Source organism: Fulmarus glacialis, unplaced genomic scaffold, assembly GCF_000690835.1.
Source record: "Fulmarus glacialis isolate BGI_N327 unplaced genomic scaffold, ASM69083v1 scaffold3633, whole genome shotgun sequence".
Taxonomy (NCBI): domain Eukaryota; kingdom Metazoa; phylum Chordata; class Aves; order Procellariiformes; family Procellariidae; genus Fulmarus; species Fulmarus glacialis.
Window position 1 is genome coordinate 36,023 of NW_009202116.1, and position 21,282 is coordinate 57,304.

At 38.2% G+C, this 21,282-nt stretch overlaps 1 protein-coding gene across 1 annotated transcript in view; it reads right to left on the reverse strand.

Annotated features, from left to right (window-relative positions):
- LOC104074138 (arginine-glutamic acid dipeptide repeats protein-like) overlaps window positions 1–21,282 on the reverse strand; it is a gene marked incomplete at its 3' end in the record, with an annotated part of 97,445 nt that overhangs the window by 10,183 nt on the left and 65,980 nt on the right. Inside the window, exons 6-8 of the mRNA XM_009574162.1 lie at window positions 11,058–11,106; window positions 7,268–7,392; window positions 6,294–6,393 (exon numbers count right to left, since the gene is read on the reverse strand). Of these exons, the coding sequence (XP_009572457.1) occupies window positions 6,294–6,393; window positions 7,268–7,392; window positions 11,058–11,106 (274 nt within the window). The remainder of the gene's footprint in view (window positions 1–6,293; window positions 6,394–7,267; window positions 7,393–11,057; window positions 11,107–21,282) is intronic.

Below are 21,282 nucleotides of genomic sequence, written 5' to 3' on the forward strand. Positions count from 1 at the left end.
TGATGTATTAGTGTAAATTAACCTGAAGGAAATTACAGACTCACAGTACAGTTACCACTTCTGAATGTAAATTGCAGAAGTGATTTACATGGTTCTGGATATTAAGAGAAGGGCTCATCCTATTACATTTGAAGGCAAAAACTCCTTTAGATTCCTAAGGAGCAAGACAAAAATTACTCCAGTGATCCATATGCCATGGAAATGAGCCTTCCCAGGGCTGAAGTATAATTTTAAAACTTGGCCCTTAAGATGATGTCTGTAAGTTTTCTGGTATTCTTTGTTAATCTGATCTTTAACGCTTCCTGACCTGAGAGTAATAAAGGCAAAACTCTATGTCATTTCTCTTTTGAGAACATTTAAACTACTTTCTCTTACTTTTTTCCGTAGGGCAATACTGAACTGCATGGGAAAAACTTAACCTGAGTTGTCTGACGCTGCCAGCCACAGGCCAATAATCTGCTTAAATGTTTTGGCACTGTATGTTAGCTTAAAGGTATGACGTGGACAAGAAGGATGTTCTCCGTAACAAGCACGAGGATTCTACCTCTGAGAAGTTCTCAGTCCCACAATGAAAGAACACTCAAGTATTGAATTTCCTATGTCTAAGAGGAGTTTTGCAAAACGTAATGCCAGAATTGGAGTCGCTACAGGAGCGCAGGAGAACAAGGACACACAAAGAAACAAATAAAAATACAGTTTCACCTGCTTGTCTGAACATGCTTGAATTTGATCCTGCCACACAACTTAAGTGCAGGGTTGTCTTTACTTCCATTTGAAGACTGGAACTCCTTCTCCCCATTCTCCACATAAGTATTACAGATGGCCCAGGTTACCCACCAATTGCATGTGTTACAGAAGAAATTTATCCACAAGTGAAACATATTGGCACCACAATTGGCCATTTTTTAAAAATACTTCCACAAGACTTTTTTCTTCCTTCTACACAAGAGAACAAAACACTGTGTCAGATGCTTTCCCACACTGAACATGTTATTAGAGTGGGCGATGCACTTGCAAGTAAAGAATGGTAAGCAAAATAAGGTGGTTAATTAAACTAGCCTGACTTGGAAAGGGAATGAATTCTAAGGTTTTCGATTGATTTCCAAATTTCAATTTGCTTGGAACAGACAAAAAACCCCAAACCAAACCAACGCACAACTGGCTGATTAAGTCCTGGCTCTCCTGCATGAATTTCTTATTAAGGATCTCCACAGGTATCTTGTATATACAGTGTTTTGAGGGGCTTTTTGATGGTATTCTGATTATTAAAAAGTGATGCCTATCCACACTCAAAGCCCAAAAGCACTAAAAAGGCAAAGTGCATTACTACCGAGTATTAATTATAAAACTTCCACATCAACAACGCTGGCTCTCAGAATGCAATAATGTTCTCCACAGTGACCCAAAACATGGTTTGGGAGTAACTGAAATTAGCATTTCCATTTCCCTTTTCACTTATTAGGAAGAGTTCTGCATCGAAGCAATGTGCTTCTCCAGTTTACAAGATAGGAGGAACTGGGTAGATTTTAAAAAAAAAAAATCAAAAAGTTTCCATCACCTACAATTTCAGCAATAAAAATGGCTTCACGCATAATGGTTCAATTATGGAATTGGAAAAATAAAAATGTACTGAACATGCATGTTTTCGTTTCGCAAGGTTAATATTTTAAGGTCTAAAGCATCAAACGGCCTTTGTTCATGAATATTTAAACAAAGCACAAAACCCAGCTAGTTTTAGAAAGCCCACCAAATTCAGGTACCTGTTCTATGGTAGTGTAACAAAAAAGCCCCTCTCCATCTAAAAACATCATGGTGAAAGACTTTCAGGAACTAATCTGTCCTCCTCCATACCTCTTCAGTATGACAGCCAACACTCACCAGGAGGGCAACGAACTCCAAATGAAAACTTTATTTCCTTCCTAAGGGTTACAATGACAAATGTGGCATCAAATCCCAACAGCCAAACAAAGGAACAGGAGTTAAAATTCACCTGGAACATTAAGTGAATAATTATTTCGATGAGCTGATATGTATGTTGCATTGTGCCTTCCATGATCTTCATTTCTATCTGGTGTAATTAACAATAAATCATTCTGGGGGCTACAGCATCTGTTATTACATAAATAAAACACTAGCAGAGGAGCTTGTCAAGACTGATTTATAAGAAGTGCTGCTCTGAAGTCTATTGGATTTCCATAATAAGAAATCATACCATATCAATTTTTTTACATTAATCTTCTGGGTTGCATATGATAATTTCTAAAAAAACCCACAATTTAGTGCAGGGTAAGATTCTCACTATTTATCAGATAAATCTGGTATGTTTTAAATAGATGGTGAACAGAAAGATCAAAAGGGCACCATTTTGTCAGGACAACAAATTACCCTTCTAAACTGTTTTAAGTTAGTCAAAAAAGTAGGCTCTGAGAAACAAGTCAAAGTTTCTTAAAATATCCCACCTGACAGAACTATCATTCATAAGAAAACGCTTTTCTAGAAAAATTCAAAGTGAACAAGGAAAGTATCTTCACTGGTTTCTAAAAACTGCAATGAACAGTATTAGTACACAGAGTAGATTTTTGAAGCATGAATAAATCAAACATCACAGAAGCCTAAGGACCTTTCAAGAGTCATTAAGGTCAAACCTTGCAGACTGTATTTTCCTGGAAGTACGACAGTCCATGTTCACGCAGGCTATTTAATGGGAACTACACTGTGTCAATACAGGGTTGAAAACAGAGGACTTGCACCACAATACCTACAAAAGAGAAACTTCAGCAAAGCTGAAGTTAACGAGATGATTACAAAAACACCACAGGGTAAGTCTTATTGCTATACATTAAGATGTCATATTGGGGGAAGAGGAAGTCATGACAACAGCAGACAACAAATATTACACACAGACGAAGAAGATTCTTAAGAGGATAAATTAAGAGTTTGTTTAGTGCTTTTATTTCAGAAGCCTGAAACCCTCCCCCATTCAGAAAATGAATCAGCAGTGATTTTCTAAAATAGATGTGCACTAGAAATACTAGAAAGAGGAAAGAATCAGAAGAACAGAAACAAAATATTTTGGGAGTAATCTAAGACTCAGAAGCAAGAAGTCTACAAGTGCAACTACAGGCTCGTTAGACTCCCAAGTGATTAAAGGGGGTAATTAAAGTAGATAGTGAAGCAGTGAAGTTAAATGAATCTTCTGCATTAGTCTTTTATTATAGATGACAAGGGGAAAGAAATTCCAATTCCAAAAGCTCTTTGATGATTATTGGCCTTAACAGAGATTTGAGTCTCTAAGAAGGATGTTAGGGAACAATTTAGAAAACTCTAGAGTGGTAAGCCACCAGAACCAGATGGCATCCATCCCAAGAGAAAGGAAGGAAATAAAATGTAAAACAGGTATGAAACTGAAGTGGATGTGCAATACAGACTTAACTGCCGTTCTTATTAAGCAGTATAAAAATGTTTAATACGCTGGCTATCTTTAGGAAAGGAACCAAAGGACTAAGATTTATACATTCACCTCAGTTCTGAAGTGCGCTGTGAAGCACTGAGAAATAACACTTGACTTTGCAGATGTAAAAGTGAGAACAACAAGGAAGCATTTAATTTGGGTACAGAATTTGATCTTGGATTTCTAGCTGGTTACACATGCAAGTGTATAGATCTATATTTAAACAATTTTGCAAAATAAGAATGAAAGTTCTGTTGCTGTTTAATAACTATTACAGGGGCACATTTTAGATCTTAGTCCTATTTTACTCCTGTCTGTTGCAGGAAACAAGACAAAAATTAATGCACTCTATGAAACGCATGTAATCAAATAGAAGTGGAAATAAAACTGTCCTGGTTTCGGCTGGGATGGGGTTAAATTTCTTCCTAGTGCTGTGTTTTGGATTTAGTATGAGGAGAATGTTGATAACACACTGATGTTTTCAGTTGTTGCTAAGTACCCTGCTAGTCCAAGGACAGCTCCCATGCCTACTGACTGAGCTAGGTACACAAGATGGGAGGGAACATAATCAGGACAGCCAGCCCAGCTGGCCAATGGGGTATTCCATACCATGTGACGTCATGCTCAGTATATGAATGGTAGGCGTGATCCAGGAAGTACCAATTGCTTCTTGGTTATCGGTCAGCGCGGGTGGTGAGCAATTGCATTGTGCATCACTCATTTTGTATATTCTATCATCATTATTATTTTCCCTTTTCTGTTCTATTAAACTGTCTTTATCTAAACGCACGAGTTTTTCTCACTCTCACCCTTTCGATTCTCTCCCCGCCCCACCAGCGGGGGGAGTGAGCAAGCGGCTGCGTGGTACTTGGCTGCCTGCCAGGTTAAACCACAACAAAAACAAAAACCAATGTGAGTGGTTTCGGTAAGCTAATGTTGCATAAGTAACATTTTTCATGTTAAGAATACAGGCATTTTAACGTTAGTGTAGATATCAAGTTATACATACCTAATCATGGACTTGACCAGTTACAAACCAGTTCTACAACTTACACAGATTGAGCTTCTTTTTAACGTTCTGAAGTATTTAAAAGCTTCACGTAATGAGATGCTTTACTGACAGTAAAGAATCAGCTAAGCATATTTTAATGTGATTAATTTGATAAAGTCAGTTCCATTCACTTTAATAAAACAACCAAATAACAACATGCTTAGGATACTTCCTCTAAACAAACAGATAATCTGTTCTCTGTTGCAGTGATTATCACTCAGTTTCTGATGTGTATCACAACCATCTACAAGCTTTTAAGAATTTTATAAATAAATGGTTAAAAACCATGCAACTGTAAATAATTAAAGCATAGCAAGCAGAGGCAGACATAATATTGTGGTCATGAGGTGGTATTTAACATTAGCCAATTTGCAGGAGTACAACATACTAAGTTGTTTTTTGTTGGTATCACTAGTTGTTTTATTTTTACTGAATGAGAACAAATTACTTGAGCCTCAAGCATTGTGAACAAAGTAATATATGAGTCGCTGTAGATAGTTACGGTACTGAACACTGAGGCAGAATATGCTTAAAACTACTTTTAGGAAAGGAGATCTTTAAAAATTAAATCTGAAGCTACACACTGCATCCTCCTTTGGCAGTTTCACAAAAAACATGCTCAACTGAAGTTGCTCCCAGCTTCCAGTCCTACCAGCTGTACGTGGGGTCTGTACATTTCCGTTGTCATTGCCCCTAAAACATTTCACAGATCTAGCTAGAAACTCATTCAGCAAAGGGTACATCCTATCCTTTCCACAGCTTTCACAAGTGCCTGTGATTAGAATGTAGCCAATAACCATGAAAATGACAGGACAGAACTCAACTGTTCCTACCTCCAAGATACATTTTATGGATAAAAGGTGACATAAAAAGAGGAAGAATGAAAACTGTTTGTTGGTATACTCAGCAGATCTGTCTATGTGTTTCTTCAGAGTAACATATGACCAGTTACACATAATTCCTTTTATTGTATTTCAGGAAGGAAACAATGAAGACACAACAAAGCCTAGAGTCACATTCTCCAAAAGCTACAGATAGGGCTCTGGGGAAACAAACAACTGTAGATTTCACTATGTTACCAAAAATATGGAATGACAGACAAATTTCTTCAGCTTGATCTTAAAATAACATTTCATGTATCATGATTTACTGATGTTAGTGCCCTCCACCCTCCCCAAAACAGTTAATTGTTGTGGCTGCACTGAAACTACGTGAGCATCTCAACATACACTCACATCTATATAACTACTCAGTAAAGCTTTATTTACGCACATTATGTTTATGCAAGAGATAACTGGACATACGTGCATCCAAATATAAATGATAATGAAGACTGGATCATGAGTGGGACAAATTCCAGACAGTCATTACCACATACATGACACTATACATCTGATGGCATTATGAATTTTCCTTCTAGGAAATAACTATTGTTTTCCTACAGCTAGAAGCTAGCTGGACTGAATGAAAGGACCAATAGCCAGGTCAGGCATCAGCTGAATAAGTAACAATTCCAGCTGGTGTACTTAACCTGAGCAGCTTCCCAAACAGAACATTCACTAGCTGTCACCTTAAAGGCACCACCCAAAAGTTTATCACTGAAGTTCTGTAGGTTAGATTTTTGAAAGCTAGTTGGTATTGGGAAGTTATGATATCCTAGGCTACTATCATACTCATCTTGTGATCCCAAAATCTATTTTACCTGCTAAATATTTGATGCACTACATGCTTTAAGTAGTCCAGAAATAAATGGAAAGACAGTTCTTCCATACAGTTGTTCTGCATACTTACTGTATTGAGTGCGTTAAGTGTAGTGTCGTCACGGGAGGCTGCAACACAACCATCTTCTGTGGATCCTCCATCACACATGCCTGCAAAAGCTGCCATGCTCCTTTATAGTTTGAGGGGAAAAAGGTTAAGTTCTTCAGCCACTGTTAGATGCACACATCATGCAATACACAAATAGTATATTTACACCCTACATCACAAAGTTCAGGGCCTTGCAATACTGTGGAAACAAGTAAAACAAGGCACCACAAACACTGCTATTTGTTATGTAAACCTGAGTCACCTCAGCATATGGAATAATTAATTTGAAATTAAAATCCAATCTAAGTGGATTTCATTAAAAATCTGCACTGCAGTAGTACCAAAGCCTGATCAGGATTATGGAAGACATAACCTCCAGACATGAGGACAGAGTCTCACCAGAGACAGCAAACCTGTTGTAATCTTAGTTTTATTATGTTAGAAAACTGACTTCAACTGCAGATTGAACACATCTCTGAATTCTTGCAAACTACAAGTAATTTACTCATACTCTGAATTACTATGAGGCCCACCAGTGCATCTGATTAATCTATCAGGCATACCAGCGATCTGTATGAAACTGAAATGCAAACTAGAGCTCATTCAAAAAACATTTAGTCTCTGAAGGAATCCTACGCTATCACAGCTATTCCACTCAGAGCAGTTACTTCCCTTGTTACATGGTACACATCCAACGCTCTTTCTATCATGCCAGCACATACTGCTGGCTTGCATTTTAAATCCAAAAGCCACAGCCAATGGAAAGATTCTGTGTTGGCCCAACATCAAATCAGAGCATTCTTGTCACAAACTAAACATTTCAGCTTAGCCAGTGATATCCATGCTACACTAAGACAGAATAGAAAGGAGTGACCGTAGCCAACTGCACGTACATGGCAGCCCACATTTCCACTACAGCATTCTAAAGACATTAGTAGTATCTTGGCTGAAATTACCTTGCTGCCCTAAGGTACATAAGTAAGTCACAGTCATTGACTCCTGGCATCCACACAAGTTCTTCATGCTGTGTCACTGTGTCACCATCTGGGGAAGGAAATGGCTGCAGATCAGGAAGCTTAGCCTAGAAGAAAAAATGAAGAGTTCATACAGACATTATAGTTGTTACCAATGTTAAGAGGATGCACAAGTGTTATTAATAACAAAGTTCGTAAATTCTCTGGAATAATATGATCTCATAGACGGAAGATATTCAGACAACAGGTGATGAAGGTATTTGATCCAAGTTTCAGAAGTTTATGAGGAAAATGGGTCATCAAGCCTCAATCTATTCACTTTATCCAGCATTCATTTTCTGACAACTATGCAGGGTTAACACCACCTTTCAGTCCACCATCAGTGAAGCCATATATAGACCACGTGCAAGCATGTCTGCAGAAAAAGTAAACCATTTAAACTGCAGCTTAAAGGTAAACCATTTTGTACTGCATATATAGTCCTCCGTTATACAGAAGTCAAACACTGTTGGACAATTTACCCACAAAGAGACAGTTAGTTTTCATTTGTCAAAAAGATGCTGTTACAACTCCTGCCTGCCAGGCTAAAACATGCTCATATAACATACTAATATGAAAGAAGGCAAGAATGTGGCTACCATCTGTGTACCATTTTAAAATCAGTAAAAAACCCTACACATTTGACACTAAATTTAAAATTAAGTCCTCAGTAAATCATTAAAACTGTGAAGAGAAACAAAGAAATTTTCTGAAAGTGAGATAGCTCAGTGAAATGAGCTGTACCACTAAATAAGTACTACACTGTATCCAGAGAACCCAATTAGCATCTTTAGTCATCTACTGCTATGGGATGAGATAGCTGAGAGCCTCTTCAGAAACAGCTTTTAAGCCCTATAATTACCTCCTTGTCATGGAGAGAGGCAACATTTATACATAACCAGTAATTACAAGTCACAGGTTCAGATGTCTTTCATGTTCTGCTCTTTAATCTGTACTTTATTTTACTTCTTGCCTGGGAAAATGGATATGCCATTGAACTTCTCTTCTGGAACAGGATAAGCAAGCATTATACCAAGATGAGATTTCTATGAGAGCTATGCATTCTAGCAACCAGGCTGCTTTCACAAATTAATGTTCATCCTTAGGTACCCTAGGAACATGCTTAATTACTAGAGTTACTCCTAAGAGCAACTTCCTCTTGAACACCTCTGGTCATTAATTTGCTAGCCAAAAGTTTTCATAGGAGAACATTTAATAGAGACCCTCCTCCCATGCACGTGAATTTTGAGAACAACTGCAATTCTACAGAACGTTTATCTTCACTTGTGTCCCTGCTTGCTATTATGATACAAGCAGTCGTTTGAGGTATCTGTGCACTAAGTATCAAAAAAACCCAACAGTCCTCTAGCACCTCTCATACGCACAATTTAAGGAAAATGAAGGCAACAGATATTCATCAGAAACCACTATTGGGACCTCAGGTTTCTGGATTCTGCTACATATACCTTATTCTCAATAAGATGGGTAGAGGAAAGAGTATCCATCCCCTGAGTTAAAAAAGCCCAGCGTGCAGAGGAGACTATTTTTACACTTTCCACAGAATGAATCAGACTACAGAACGGGAAGCGGCAAATACCATCTTCAGTCTGACTTCCTACCGCGGCCTACAATCAGCCATTCATATATCTTAAGATTATACCTTATACTAATTAACAGGATGAGAATATATCCTCTTAGCAATGACATTTGTCAGAAACACAGATGCTCAGCAAACGCGTGAAAGAACAACGGAAGTTTAAAATACTAAGCAAGCAAAAATTAACAGTACTCTAAAATCAGTGGACCTTCTTCCTACTTTTTTTTCCATCCATAAATGCATCTGGTAATTATACCTTGCAGCACAGGTGACTAATACCTGCCAAAATATTACATGACAATTTGAGATGAAAGTTGTTTTGAAGGTACCATTTACAGTACTCTTATTATGACTAGTGAAAAGAATGATACAGGTTTAATTGCCAAGGATTTTTTTTCTCTAAATGCAAAACATCCTTAAGAAAGTTACATAGGTTCCATGAATGTTTACTTTCACTAGTTATTAAACAAGATTTTTAAGAGTCTGAAGGAATATTCATTACTTGGATGCAAAAATCCAGCACTTGGACAGTACAAAGCCAATTCCACAGGTAAAGGAGAGCATTCAGTTCCTAGTGACAGGTCTGGCCTTATAAACCAGAGTAAGTTGTATGTTAATGCTCTTTAAAAACAGATTATTTTCAGTGCTTATGAAGGATTTCCCTCAAATTAGAACTAACATACCAGGAACAAACTAACACTCAGAGTCTTAGCCTTATTCTGCTTCCCAATGTTTGAACACATTCAGCATGCTTTCTCAATTTCTATTTTAACAATCCAAATGACTTAAGGCACTAGTCTTAAGACCTTACAGTTCTTACTGCTTCTCACAGTCAAACAAACAATGTAACTGAGGTCTCTCTATCTTTAAAATCAAAACTTATCCTCTCCCCAGCATAGAAAGTGAAAAAGGCCTGCATAAAAAACTTCTGGGGAAATACAAATAAGATACTGTAATTATAACATGACTTCTGTAGACTATGGACAAAAGGGATATTTCAATAATCGTTCAGAATTACCGCGCCTCCTAGTTAAAAAGAATTTAAACTGCGTTGTATGAAAATTATGCAGGTGAAAGGGTGAGGACCAGCTAACCTCTTGAATGGCAGCGGGAGAGCGTGTCGGTGATGTTGGCCCATGGCAACCCAGGAAGAGGGTATTTGGAAAGAAGTCTATCCCTAACAGCTGCCAAAACTGCTCCAATTATAAACACTAATTTCATTTTTAAGACAACTGTTGAATTACTAAATACACAATGGCCCCCCGACTTTTATGTTGAAGTACCACAGTTGGCCAAATTCATTTAACATACAAAAATAAGAAGAGAACACGTGCGGAGTTCAAGTTAAACACAAGTCAATGAGGAAATGCAAAGCCATAGACATGGCACCAGACGGAGCACGCTCAGAGACAAACATAAAAGGGAGAGCAGGTTTACTGTGAATTCGGCATTAATGACAGCTACATTAACAGACATGCTTAAAAGCACTGTATCCTGTGTTAAAAGACGAATACATACATAAATACATATGTATATCTCAACACAGTTGCTGTACAGGAAAGAAGCCTTTCTCAGGTTTAAATTTCTCCAATCCTTCTAATTTCGAAATGTTGTTCTGGGAAAATTGCCGTCTTTTTTTTAATCACTTCTAGTAGAACTCCATTTTGTTTAAATACATAGATTCATGAAAAGGACTAACTGTTACACGGCAACATACTATCAACTTGACAATTTTACTATGCAAATTAAAATTAAAAGTTCTACTTTCAATACAACTAGAAAACACCACATTAATTTTTTATAGTTTATTAAAAACATTGCTTGGTGAAAGCCAGCTGAGAATGCATTCATTTTTAACTCCAGAATGTGCCCAATAATAGCTGAGATTTTTGCTCATATTCCTTCAATTTTATTCTAAAATTAACCCAATAGCACTTCTGCTAGTAAAAATCATTAACATACCAACATTTGACATAGAAAAATCTCATTAACTGAGCTAAGAAATTCTAAAGCACTCACGATGAATCTAAAAAACTCATTGTATTTGAATGCATACAATTTTAAATAAGTGTCCTCTGAACGGAGCCAGCGGCAAAAGCATGCCCTCTGGATATTGAATATGAACAAACCCCTTACCTGATGGCTGGGTCCAACTCTGATTTCACCTTGGGTACTGTTAAGCCTCCTAATATATAAAGAAGAAAACAGTAATGAGAAACAATTACAATTAATGAAATTTAGGATCATATCCTGTATTTTTTTCTCATTGCATTTCCAATGCAAATGGAAGAGAAGCAAAAATAATACATTATTAAGAAAACAAGAAAGGATATACTCAGGTGTATTATAGGCCACACTGCAAATGGCAAAAACCAACAGGGCAAGTCTGGAACTTTTAGTCTAGCAGTTGAAGTCAGGAAGAGGATCAGTGTGACCTGTCCTCACAGTAGCAAAAAAGCTTTGGGCAGCTGATAATGGGACACACATCTTCCTACTTTTTGATGGTTAGATTTCACGCAATACAGGAGCAGCACTGACTTCTAATCAAGATCCTTTAAAAGCCTCTACAGTTCTCCCCAGCTCTGAACTGCTCTGTGCTTCAGCCAGCCAATTCAAAAGCCTGCTATGCAAAGAATCACCTTCCAACAAGCATCTGACTTTTACTAGTACTATGTTCCTTTAACTGCTTATTTCAACACCAAACCTGAAATAATGCAGACAATATGCTAAGCACTATGATTCAGATTAATACACAGGAAATACCACATTCCTCATGAACATCTTTGTGGTCATTTTCATTTTGAAGGAGAAAATACCTTAAATAAAAATATTTGGGGTATTAATCTTTGAAGAACAGAGCCTTGCATTACCAGAATTGGCAAAACTAATTCCTCTTTTTCCAGGCAGAGTTCATGGAAAACCATTCAAGTTACTTTGGATGCCACATGCAAAATTATCTACCTCTCGTTTTAAGCAGTTAAAATTATTATTGCTGCTGTTAATTCATTTGCTAAAATCACATCAGATAGCGTGACACAGAAGGATGGAAAATCTAAAAAGCAATAAAAACATGCCTTGTAACATTTGTAGAAGTCAATTTAATTCAATTCATCCAAAAAGGGCTTCCCTTCTACATAATACACTTGGCCCTCATTATTCCGCTCTTTTGAAAAGGTATTTATATAAAAAACTTCAAGTTCCAAATGAACTGTCCTCCATACATTGAGAATTATACTCTGAAGGGCTCTGTGCTGGTCACACTGTTGGTTGGAGATACTGAAACATCACATTATATGGTAGAAGAAAAACTATTTTTTCATGTTGCAGTAGAATTACCCTGGCAACAATAGAAGTTAAAGGTATGCCAATATAAACCAGAGTAACACAGCTGACATGACAGAATTTATTTTTCTTCCTAAATTTTGAACAGACTCACAGAGTAAATAAAACTTTACCACTGAAGAGTGCCCTTTGACCCTTTTTCTTTATTAAATATATTACAATATAAGCAGCTAGAAGGCACACGAACAAAACTATTTACTGGAAATATTAATTTCTCAAGGACTACGTCCGTGGGACCTCTGTGCTGTAATATCACCTATCCAGCTCTCGTCAAGAGCCAGATCACTACAGTCTATAAAGGCACTTGTGCCTGAACGTTGGTATTTGGGACACTGAATGCAGCTACAGTCTGAAAACTTAAATGACCCTCCAAGACTCCTGTAAAATAGCATTAAAGAACACAACCAAATCCAAGGAAATTCAATATCCTTAAGATCAACATTCCTCTTTTCCTATAAACTGTTGTTATTAAAACAGACATCTTTTATTTATATTCTGCATATTACATTAAAAGGACGACAAAATTCAGAGCTGCTATCAGACAAACTTTTGAATTTAACACTTCAATAACTGCAAGACATTTAAGTGAGTCTCAACACACTAGCAAGGAAGAGCACATGCATAAACCTAACAGATCACCATCTTTAATCTGCAAACAGCAAACTTGAATTAATCTTGCAGTTTGCTGTTACAGGAATAATGACATAATTTTCCAAGGAAGCTGCCGCCCTGCAGGATTTCTTATTCACCCTGCTGTCTTCACAGTGATCACAAGCAATGACTGAGGAAGAGTTTCCTTTAAACTTCACAAATTAATATCACGACTGTAAACTGCTAGCCCTGAGCAAAACTAACAATGGATAGCCCAAACCATTAAATACCATTTTAAGTCAAAAAGGTTAGTGGAGGGACTTTTGGACATGATCATTTGCATATCTTTATGAACATTTTCACCTCAAAATTTCAAGGTATGTTGCATATGTGTATTAAGTTAAACTTCACCTTATGGTCACTGACCACTCTGAAATGTTATTCATTGGTGCACAAGTGGGTGAACTACAGCAGTGGATCTGAATGGACCTTATCCAAGACAACACGACAGGAGAACCTGTCAGACAGGAATAAACACAGGTTTTGTAATACTCAATCTTATGTCATGATGTCTACGCAATGCTACCTTCCTGGTAAGCAGATCCACTCTAAAATACATGCCAGAAGTCTCCTGAAAAGAACGAGAATAGGTCAAAATGTTTTTCTCCAATGCATATTTTTGCAAGACATGATCTGACACTGTTCTGTTGTTTTCAGGTTAGGCAAAGAAATGACTGAACTAGAAAATCAATTTTATATTTACAACAAAGTTATGAATTAAATACTAGGGTACATTTTTTCAGCTACAAGATGTCAGAATTTTTCCCTGTGAGGAATGAAGGGAAAACTGACAGCAGAAAATGCTGATGCTCTTCCTTTGTTCCCAGAATTCATTTTAAAGCCATGCACATCTCTACTAGTCAGTGCAAGTCAAACTTAAAACAAGTCTATGCAGTTTCTGCCAGCCACAATACTTCACACCAGCCAAAGGCCGCACAAGTTTTGTACTTAAACAGAAAATCAAGGTATTTTCTATTTAGATAGGAAACAACACAGCACTCCAAATATCCCCCAACTCCCAATTTCTTCAGTTGCATCACACTGAATATGATAAATAAAGCATTTAAGAATCAGGATTGATTACAGGATGCTGGAGCATCCTATAAGTAATTGCAAAGATCAAAGCAAAGTTTCAGATGGGACTTCTGCTCCTAACTATCCCTGTGGAGTTAGCTGGGGACACTCAATGGGGCTATCCAACCATGATTCCTCACATGAAAATGAAGTGTCGAGAGAAATATTTCTGTGTGCCTTTTCATCACTCATTTACCTTTTCCTGATTATATTCCCACCCTAAAGGTACGCCCTTCCCCTGCCCCAAAAGGTAAGGACTGGACTGAATTAAGCTGCTGTGCAGGAAGCTCGCTCAGGCTGCACTACATCACACTTTTTTTTAAAAGGGCACAAAGCTGATTGCTCTGCAAGGGCACACAATCTGTTAAATAATTTTCACTGTTTCCGCGTCCCCAGGAATGGGTTTGCAAATGGAAAGAAAATTCTTGCTATGGAAACTAAAATGCACTGTAGATTTTTAAGCTAAATTATGTTGGTGGAGAGCAATTACAATAATAATGGAACGGCACTCAGTGTTTGCTCTATGGGGAAGAAAAAAGAGGACCCAACACTGTATATGAAATCTGACACAAAAGAAACTGATGTAACAAAGCAGTATCCATAGCAACAACAACTTAATATTTCAGTCCTCTTCAGCTGCAGTGGATTAAATATAATGACAAGATGTTCCCTTTGAAAAGTAACCTGTTGCCATGACAACGTTGTATTCTGCAAAGTAAACAGGAGCTGGTCAGAAAGGAGATGGAAGCCTGCGACTGAATATCAAAAAGGCAAGAAGCTTCTGTAGCAGAGCAGGGCAAAACAGGCACGCTCTAATCCGAGAGAGGCTTGTTCCAAACAGCTGGGAGAGAAGAGAGAGGATGTTCAATTCAATGAAGCTTTGTCCCTTCAATTCTAAAGCAACAGGGGAGGTTGGAGGTTCAGGGCCAAAAGCAGCACCCCTGAGAGAAAACAGTTTAGAGGTGAGGATGAGAAAGGAACGGGAGGCAGCACAGGGTGGTGCAGAGCTTTAATTTATCAGCTTTAGAAAGAAGGAAAGAGAGGAAGGCTGGCTGGCAACAACAGTTCCTGCATGATTTCCAATACAGAAACAAGTTTAACCCTCTCTGTTTATCATCCACCTCCTTGTCTACACTGTACACCAGACTCATACCAGTTATGCAAAAGCTGGCACAACTGGTAGCCTTTGTCCATGAAAACAACGCAGCATTGAAATGCCATCAAGGCCTGAAACATGGCAACAAAAGAACTGCCACAAGACAGAGTTTGAGCTGCAATGAAGTACACCAGATCAGCTTCGAGGACTACTCGGGTTCACGACTTGCAATACCAACTGCTATTACGGTCTTGCCAGAGCCGTGCAGGATTCAAGGCTGGAAACTCGCAACAAAACTCTCCAGAGTTTGGAGGCAATGGCAAAAGGCATTTGCAGATTCCTGCGTAGCACTTCTCTGCATTGTCCTATCTTTGTCCTATCCTTGACATGAATCCAAGTCAGTTCTTTACCCAGCACACTTAGTGAAGATCTTTGCTAGGAAGCCAGGCTTCTGAAAAACTACGCACGCTGCACACATAAGGTGGACCTTCAAGGTCAGGGATCATGTGTACAAGGTGGAATCTTAGAAATTGCGATACTGCCTCTTTCATGTTTTCCCTTTTACTACCAAAGTTCAGCAAGAAACATGCTATGCAGTAATTGCACTTTTTTTTATACTGACTGACATGCCTGAGTCAGGGGTGAGGGAGGTGGTACTACTGCAGTATCACATTGAACCCACTATGTTCTTCATCAGTTCATTCCACCCAGCAACGGATGTGGTTTAATTTCGTTCTGCTGTGGTCACCCCCACTCAATGCTCTGCACCACGTACTGCACTTCCACTGGCTTTCTGAAACACCTGCTACCAGCCAGCAACAGCTCAGAAAACATGAAAATAACGTAATGCTACCATTAAGTTATAAAAAAACAAAAAACAAAAACAAAAACAAACCAAACCAAAACAAAAAAAATCCACCAACAAACCACCAAAACACCACAACCCAAACATCACATATAGGACAGCATTCTGTGCTACCCATTTAACCACTCTTGGCATAATCATTCCTGATTCTGCATATTGAGGTGATCTGTAATTAAACTAGAGGGATGCTTCAACAAAAAAAGGTTTTTAAACTGGCCAAATCGCCCAGCCACAGTCTACCTCTCAGTCTTTCTGACTCTCTTCAGAGCTCTCCAAAAAGGGTTTTCAAAACCAGCTTGCTAAAAACCACTGCCTACTGCAACACAGGCGTATCACTAAGGCAAACTTCACAGTGCAAAAGAATTTTCAACAATTAAACTAGAAGCACTATCAATCTAAGTGGCTCTCGCCATCTTAGAATACAGCCTGTAGGGAGGGGACAGGGCTCTCTGAAGTTGAGACCAGAAGGGTACCAGAATAGTGATTACTATGCATTCAGCCATCACAGCGTGAGGACAGATTGTTAGCTAAGGAAGTGTGCAAAAACAGTTGGAAGAGGTCATTATTTTTATATGATGAAAGATTAAAAGAGGAAAGACACCGCTTAAAGCTAGGATATGCAGGGGTTTGGGGGGGTTGGTTTTTTGTTTTTAATAAACAATAACAAGCTACAGCAGTAAACAATGAATCTGATGAGATTTGGGTTTATTTACGAAGCCTGGTAAGAAAATCACTGACTTACTAAATAAAACCAAAACCAGACTAGAGAGAGATATATAGATAGATATATATATTATAGGCAGAATAGATCATAAATTGCAATCATGCACTTTAACATTGATGTAGCCAAACAGTCGCTATTATTGGCTAATCAGTTACATAAATTGAAAGTGTGATACAGTAAGGCAATTCCTAGATATTTGTGATTTCTGTAAAATTAATATAAACCTGAAGTAGTCAGGAAAGAGAAAGTCTCCAAACAGTCTCTTAAAAAGATATTTTTATGCATGGTCCAATACCCAAGATGAAAAAAATGCTCTTCAGAGGCAGTTCTAAAAACATCTGGCAAGGATCATTTTGTTCCATCTCTAGAGGGACAAAACCAGAGAGAAAAAAATTCCTCCACTCCAACTTCAGCTGGCTAAAAAATATTTATCAGGGCCTGAAAGGGACTGGCATTACATTCAAGAGATCCATTTGGTAGGACATTCTGTTTCATTTTATTCTGTGCATCCATAAAACAAAATTCAGAACTCCCCTTGCCATGCTCCTCCCTCATCCGATGCTATGCAGGCTCTGTCTGCAAAGACTTAACCATAAAAAGAGCTTTACATACATTTGCTCCTCTGCAGCATTAAAGTAGTCATAAGATTTCACCACAGTGATGCAAAATAGACTGCCCACAAACACAATAAGCCTCTGTCATACATCACAGCTCTATTCTTACTTTCTCCAAGCATCTGCTTATGGTCACTGTTGGGAGACAGGATACTGAGCCAAATGGATCCTCAATTTGACCCAGGAAGGCCATTCTTATGCACGTTATGTTCTTACATTATACAGTTCAAAACACAAAAGGGACAACCAGCTTCACACCATTCAACCTTTAACCAAAAAAACCCCACAGCTACCACAAACGTGTGAGTTAGGTGCGTAACAGAATTGGCTCCTCCGCCCCCCCCAAACAAACAGCAATTCTTGCTTAAAGACAATGAGTTAGTTACATTGTTTTGTTTTCATTATATGGGGACCTATATCAATTTACAGATTAAACAATGGCTTGTTAGCTTTTTCCAGCAGTTACTTCCTACATAAAAAAATTCACTTCAAGTTACCCGATTCCATGTGTCCAGCTTACACTTGTGCCTTAAACCTTTTTTTTAAGCAAGATTTTAAAATCCCTTTTCTAGACAAAGTATCTTAATGCTCAGAAAATATTCTTCCTAATGGTTAGCCTCTAGTAAGTTTAAGTTTTGTTTAAAATCTGTTGTAACAGTGTGTTATAATAAAAAAAATGCACGAGCAATTTTGTGTTCTAGTGAAAAAAAAATCAAACCTGTATTTCAGGCAAATGAACTTATATGGGAATGTTTTTAGTGATTGCTCAATCTAAAGCAGGAAAGTATCTTCAGTACAAGCTCAAACCTGCTGACTGATTGCAGAATCAGAACTTTAAGGAAGTGGAGGACTCAGTGTTCTGCACCCATGTTGCTGTTTGGAGAAGGAAGTAGTTGCAGAAGTTTCAGTCAGACAGGGAAATCTTTTTCAAGATAATGTTATTTTTCATCAGGTTTATATATGAGGAAAAAAAGACTATGCAGTCGTTAGAAGTATTGTCCCCTCCTCAAAAGGTAGGATGGATGTGATCATAATACAGCCATTCTGAGACGCATGTCATTGCAAGGCAACAAGCATTCTCTCCCCATAGGAATTACCTATGGGTAATATTTTGCTTGTAGATTTCATTGATCACCTCTCTAATATCTGTTTTCCAATATTTGCGTCCCTTCAAATAAGGAAGACACCAATATTTTGATCACAACTTCAAAAAAAAACCAATTAGTGGAAACCTTTGCATGATACCAAGTTTTTTATCTGGTCTACATGCGACTTTAATAGAACCAGAATGTTACTTATTTACAAGCAACATTTACATTGATAAGTAAATATGTAAATGAATTCAACATGGAATTATGTTGCTTTAAGCGTTTATCCTGTACAGTTTCTAAAATGGCCAAGCAGTACCTTTGCACTTCCCAGAGCAAATATTCACTATTAAAACAGACTATATACTCCATCAGCACCATTTCTTTATCACAATCATAGTTTTATGCAGGACAGTGGAACCAGGCAGCAACCTAGCAGTCAATTTTTTCCATAAAGCTTCATCAAGGTTAGATGCAATGATCTACCACTCAGTCTCTTAGCTTGCTTGACAACACAAATCTCCAGCTTCCTCGAACAGCGGATACATGGAGAAGCAACCACACGTGTTAAAGGTGATACACATCAAGAATGCAAAGCATAAAACAAGCTTGAAGATACTCCTACTTCCGCCATACACCTGGAAATATAAAGCTCTAATTAAAACAAATTACAGCCTAAAGAATTGGAAGGAAGGGGGAAGAGGTAATCTTACTGATTTAAGTCTTGAAAAAAGCTAAAATGAAGCCAGAACAAAGGGAAGTAAGACTATCAAGTCTTGGCCACTATTTCTTCATCCACAGGACAAAATACAAGTACTTCCCATAATATATTTGTAACTTCAAGCAGTTGTTGGAACTGTAACTCACCAGACCACCTATCAACAGTCTCTGAACTGGAGAGAATCTTCTGGGCATCCAGCCAGCTTAAACCTTCACCATTAGTGGTAACTGCGTAAGAACACTCCATAGTCTGATCAAGGAGAGAGGGTCTTCTCAGCGCACTACGTATCTTGCCAATTCCACAGATAACTTACAGACAGGCTTATTTCTCCTATTACCAAGGGGTTTTTCGGTTTGGTTGTTTGTTGTTTTTTTTTTTTTTTTTGGGGGCGGGGGGGTTGGGTTTTTGTTTGTTGGTTTTTTTATCTTGTTTTGGAGGGAAGGGGGAGGTTGGTTTTCTATTTGTGGTGTTGCTTTTTTTTAAACCAAGGTGTAAGTGTCTTGCACACCTCTATGCACAAACCTAAGGAACCGCTTTCATTATAAACTGGCTGACCAACCCCGCAACTGGCAGTACAGGTGAAAGACATTTGTGTTGAAGCATATGGAAAGGAAAAATTGAGATATCAAAAATGCTGAAGGTCTGCTGTGAGAGGAATACCACCACAGGGAATAAAAATATCTATACATTTGCTAGGAGCAGGAACCATCTAATTCTACAGGAGCATAGCATGGATACCAGAGGCATCCTTCAAGGGGGAGTTCTGGGAGCCAATAAAACCAACATTACATCCACAAGTTCTCATGTGCAAGTGATTAAGTGAAGAACGCCTTATTTGGCATATTATTCCAGCAGTATTTGTTTTGCCAAATATAATACTTTTGTTTGACAATCAGATTTTGTTTTGTTACAACCTAGAGATGTTTTAATTTTTTTCTACCTGTGCTATTGTAAGTTAACCTTATAGTTTCTAAAAATAAGCATGAACAAATTTTCATTTTAAGTTTAGAAGTGGCATTTTTTTTCAAATCTTTTTTAAATGCATGCACAAATTATCACTGAAAAACAGCACAGAGCAGACTGCTTTGTACCCTCCCCATCCCTTAATGAATTCTCTCCTGCTTATAAGTCAACATTTAAAACAAATGTTAAGGACACAGGATGTCATATCCCTGTGTTCCTGCAGAGCACTGTCATATTCCTGTACATATTCAAGTAGCTCCTTTATTAGGAATAAGAATGTTGCTAAAGCCTAGGCCTACGGAGACAACCCTTTCAGCTATGAGGTGATTCAGCCAGACTGAAGTTCAAGGGAATGGTGCTCTATAATCATTAGCATGACTTTGCTTCAGCCAACAGCAAAAATGACCAGTGAACCACACTAAACACGTGTTCTTGATTTTTATGCTCTATAAGTATAAAACGAAATGGAAAAGGGAATGACACTTCAGATAGCATACAGATACAGACATGGCACTAACATGGGCAAAATTATGCAGTCTTATTCACCACTCATTCCTCAGCTTCTGACAAGAGAAGGAAGGTGGCCCCAGCAATGCAGGTGAATGACTATGTGTGCAAGGCTAAAAGTCAACCTTCTGCTATAAAGTTCCAGAGATGTCACTACAAGCAGCACAAACCACCCTCTCACCTTCAAACTCAATACACTCCAGTAACTCGCAAACGAGTTACCCCAACTGAAATATTCCCCCTCAGCAATAGACCCCATGGTGCTGAGATCACTTCTGCAAGCCAATGGGCTAGGCAGAGGGCCACAGCAGAACAGCACCCGGCTTTGCACAAATTCAGACACTGTTGTGAACGAGAACACGCTGCAGAATCAAGTTTATTCCCACTTAACACACCCAAGTCCTCTCAAACCCATTGATATTTAGCAGTGACAAGTCACTGATGGCTGTCCCACAAGGACCTCAAAGCCAGTTGCAACTATACTACCATCACACAGAACTGTCGAGCCCAAGTCCTCTACTTTATTCAGATCAGTCTAAAAATTTAAGTTTTGCTAGCCCGATAAAACCGATGTGGTATTGCTTACACAGCTGTCATGTAACAAGCTTCTCAATGCATAAGACAATATTGCTGCATTTTAGATGTATAAGTGTTATTTGCATGTGACTGACAAGCAAGCAGAACCATGCTGGCTACCTTCCCCCCCCCCCCCCCCC